The 2,756-nt window shown below is 52.5% G+C and overlaps 1 protein-coding gene across 1 annotated transcript; it reads left to right on the plus strand.

Moving 5' to 3' along the window:
- Window positions 1-297: 297 nt before the first annotated feature.
- On the plus strand, window positions 298-1,872 carry LOC112468457. The gene is made up of 2 exons (XM_025037648.1): window positions 298-440; window positions 1,026-1,872. The coding sequence occupies exons 1-2, from the start codon at window positions 298-300 to the stop codon at window positions 1,870-1,872; spliced, it is 990 nt and encodes a 329-aa protein (XP_024893416.1).
- Window positions 1,873-2,756: the final 884 nt, after the last annotated feature.

Consider the following 2,756-nt stretch of genomic DNA (forward strand, 5'->3'; position numbering starts at 1 on the left):
ATAACGATTAGACTGCACGTACGTCGTCGTCACGGTTAGTGTGTGTGTGTGTGTGCGCGTATCCCTGAAGAGAGAGAGCGAGAGGAGGGATGCTCGTTCTGAACGGATCTAGCGCGAACTGTACGAACGAGCGAGCTAGCCCGTTCTACAACGAGATCGGAAGCGTAGGAAAGAGAAGAGGCGGAGGAGGAGGGAGAGCCGTTCTCAGCAACGCCAACGTCAGGTTCCTACGATCGCTGGGTCTCGCCGTGAAAAACGCGTCACCGCCGCGTCGTTTCTACCTCAAGAGGAGAAACCATGGCCGACATACTGAGTATCGGCGGTGAGCCGATCTTCGACGAGCGCATCGTCGGAATCGAGATTTACACGTATAACCCGTACGTCAACACGACGTTCGGACACAACGACGAGATACGAATACCCATACAGCAGCAGGATCTGTATACACTGCCGTGACAGTTTCCTGTATGTCGAGGGACGACTCAACGACGACGGCGCGACGAATAAGGAACAATACGCGAAATTAGTCAACAATTGCGTCGCGTTTATGTTCGACGAAATTCGATACGAGCTCGACGGCGTGGAGATCGACCGGTGTAGAAACGTCGGCATAACCAGCACGATAAAGAATTACGTGTCGCTGACTGTCGAACAAGCACGGAAAAAGGTATTCACCGTATGAGATCATGCAAAGCGGACCATGAAACGCGCTGTGCCTTGCCACTACGCTGGGCCGTGTCCCCCACTCTCTTCCGTCGTGCGCCCATGGCATGTCAAAACACGCTGCCGCGCAGCAACGTTTATCCTCGTACTAAGCACGGTAATTTTCCGTGCATCGCACCGGCTTTCGCGTTGCGAACGTAGCACGTCGTATCGTGCAGCGCGAGCAGCGTGTTTTGACATGGGCGCACGACGGAAGAGAGTGGAGGACACGGCCCAGGGTCCAGCGTAGTGGCAGGGCGCAGCGCGTTTCATGATCCGCCTTGCACAATCTCATACGGTGAATACCTTTTTCCGTGAGCCAGAAAACTGCAAAACGCTGGATGGAGTTATCCGACGAGCGAATCGAATCTGAACAACGCGTCCCATCAATTCAACTTTTGCGTACCTTTAAATATTTTTTTGGGTTTTTGCGAGGACTACAGACGCGTGGTGATAAACGCGCGACACGAGCTTATCCTGATACGCTCTTGTAGCGACCACAACTGCGTCGTAGATCCGAAGAAAACCGTGCCGAGAGATCCGGCCAAGGATCCTAAAATTACGTTGTTGAAAGTGCAATGGCGTATGCCTCACGTGGCGCTGAACGACGTGACTAAATTATCGCTGTTGCGAACGTTGGAGAGCGGACGATTTCCGAGCGCGGGCTTTCGCTCTTGGGATCTGTACGAATTTCCCCTGTTGCAGAGCACGACCAAGCATTCGTGGGCCGTGAAAGCCGCGCCGCAATTGGAGACCGGACGGCGAAACGAATTCGCGGGCGACGCCTCGAGGTTCGATCATTGCGCGCTCGCCAACGTGAAATTGTATCTCAACTCGGAATTCTATCCCTACGACGACGTGAACGTGGATTTCAAGAGCGACAAGTTCGCCGTGCTGTACGAGATGTACGCAAAATTTCGAGGAGCGTATTACGGGAACGGTCGCGACGACGCGCTCTTTTCCCCGCGCGAATTCGCGCGGGTAGCTCCGCTCGCGGTGATCGATTGTTCCCGTCAAAACGAATCGGTGAAGAGCGCCACCGTGGACGTGCGCATCGAATTCGAAAACAAGGAAAACGTTCCGCCGAAAACCACAGCTTTTTGTCTCATCGTTCACGATCGAGTCATCGAGTACAGTCCGCTGACCAACGTGGTGCGCAAAATTATCTAACGAAAATTGAGGTTGTGGAAATACCTTATCCGGGAAACTGAAAATGCGATTGCGAGAATACCTCATCCGGGAAACGGAAAAATGTGGTTATGAGGTTATTTTTATCCCGGAAACGAGGAATATATAAATTCGCGGGTTCCTTCCATCGTTTCTCAGTCTGTTAGGAACGAGCAACTTTAAACGAACGTCTGTTTTTTAATTTTTTTCCAACGCGCGCCGACGCAATGGCGACAGCGGCAACGACGAAAATCTTCGTCGACCTGCAAGGATTCACAGTGGGCGACAGATTCGTCGCGAAGGAGGTGGCCGTGTTGCGAAGCGAGACACGCGTGCTCGCGCATCACGTGTTTCACGCACCGATGAGTTGGAATCTGCTGATGAGCTCCGAGAAAGCGAGAGCCAGTTGGTTGATAGCGAACCATCACGGCTTTTGTTGGGAGGACGGCGACACGGACTATCGCTAGGCGAAGACGATCATTCGACGCGCAGTGCGCGACAACCTGGACGAGTTGCGTGAGACGAAGGAGACGCCCAACGCGCGAATCTACGTGAAAGGTCTCGAGAAGAAGAAATGGCTGCAGGAGATTCTCGGCGACGTCGACGCGATAATCGTGACCGTCGACGCGGAGTACGAAGACATCGATCGGTTGGAGTCTTTTCGCACCGATCGCGCGTTTCGCTGCCGGCGTCACCAACGGTGCTGCGCCATGGAGAACGTGATGAAGTTGCGCGATTGGTGGGTCGAGCGACGCGAATGTTTCGCCAGCATCGACTCCGCGAATTGAATTACTTTATAAATTTGTGTAAAAAATGAAACGTTATATATTACTGGTTTTATATAATTTCATTTTTTAACGTATTAATCGTTTTATCTTATTGCGTTG

This window comes from Temnothorax curvispinosus, unplaced genomic scaffold (assembly GCF_003070985.1).
Source record: "Temnothorax curvispinosus isolate PA1 unplaced genomic scaffold, ASM307098v1 QBEX01018485.1, whole genome shotgun sequence".
NCBI lineage: Eukaryota > Metazoa > Arthropoda > Insecta > Hymenoptera > Formicidae > Temnothorax > Temnothorax curvispinosus.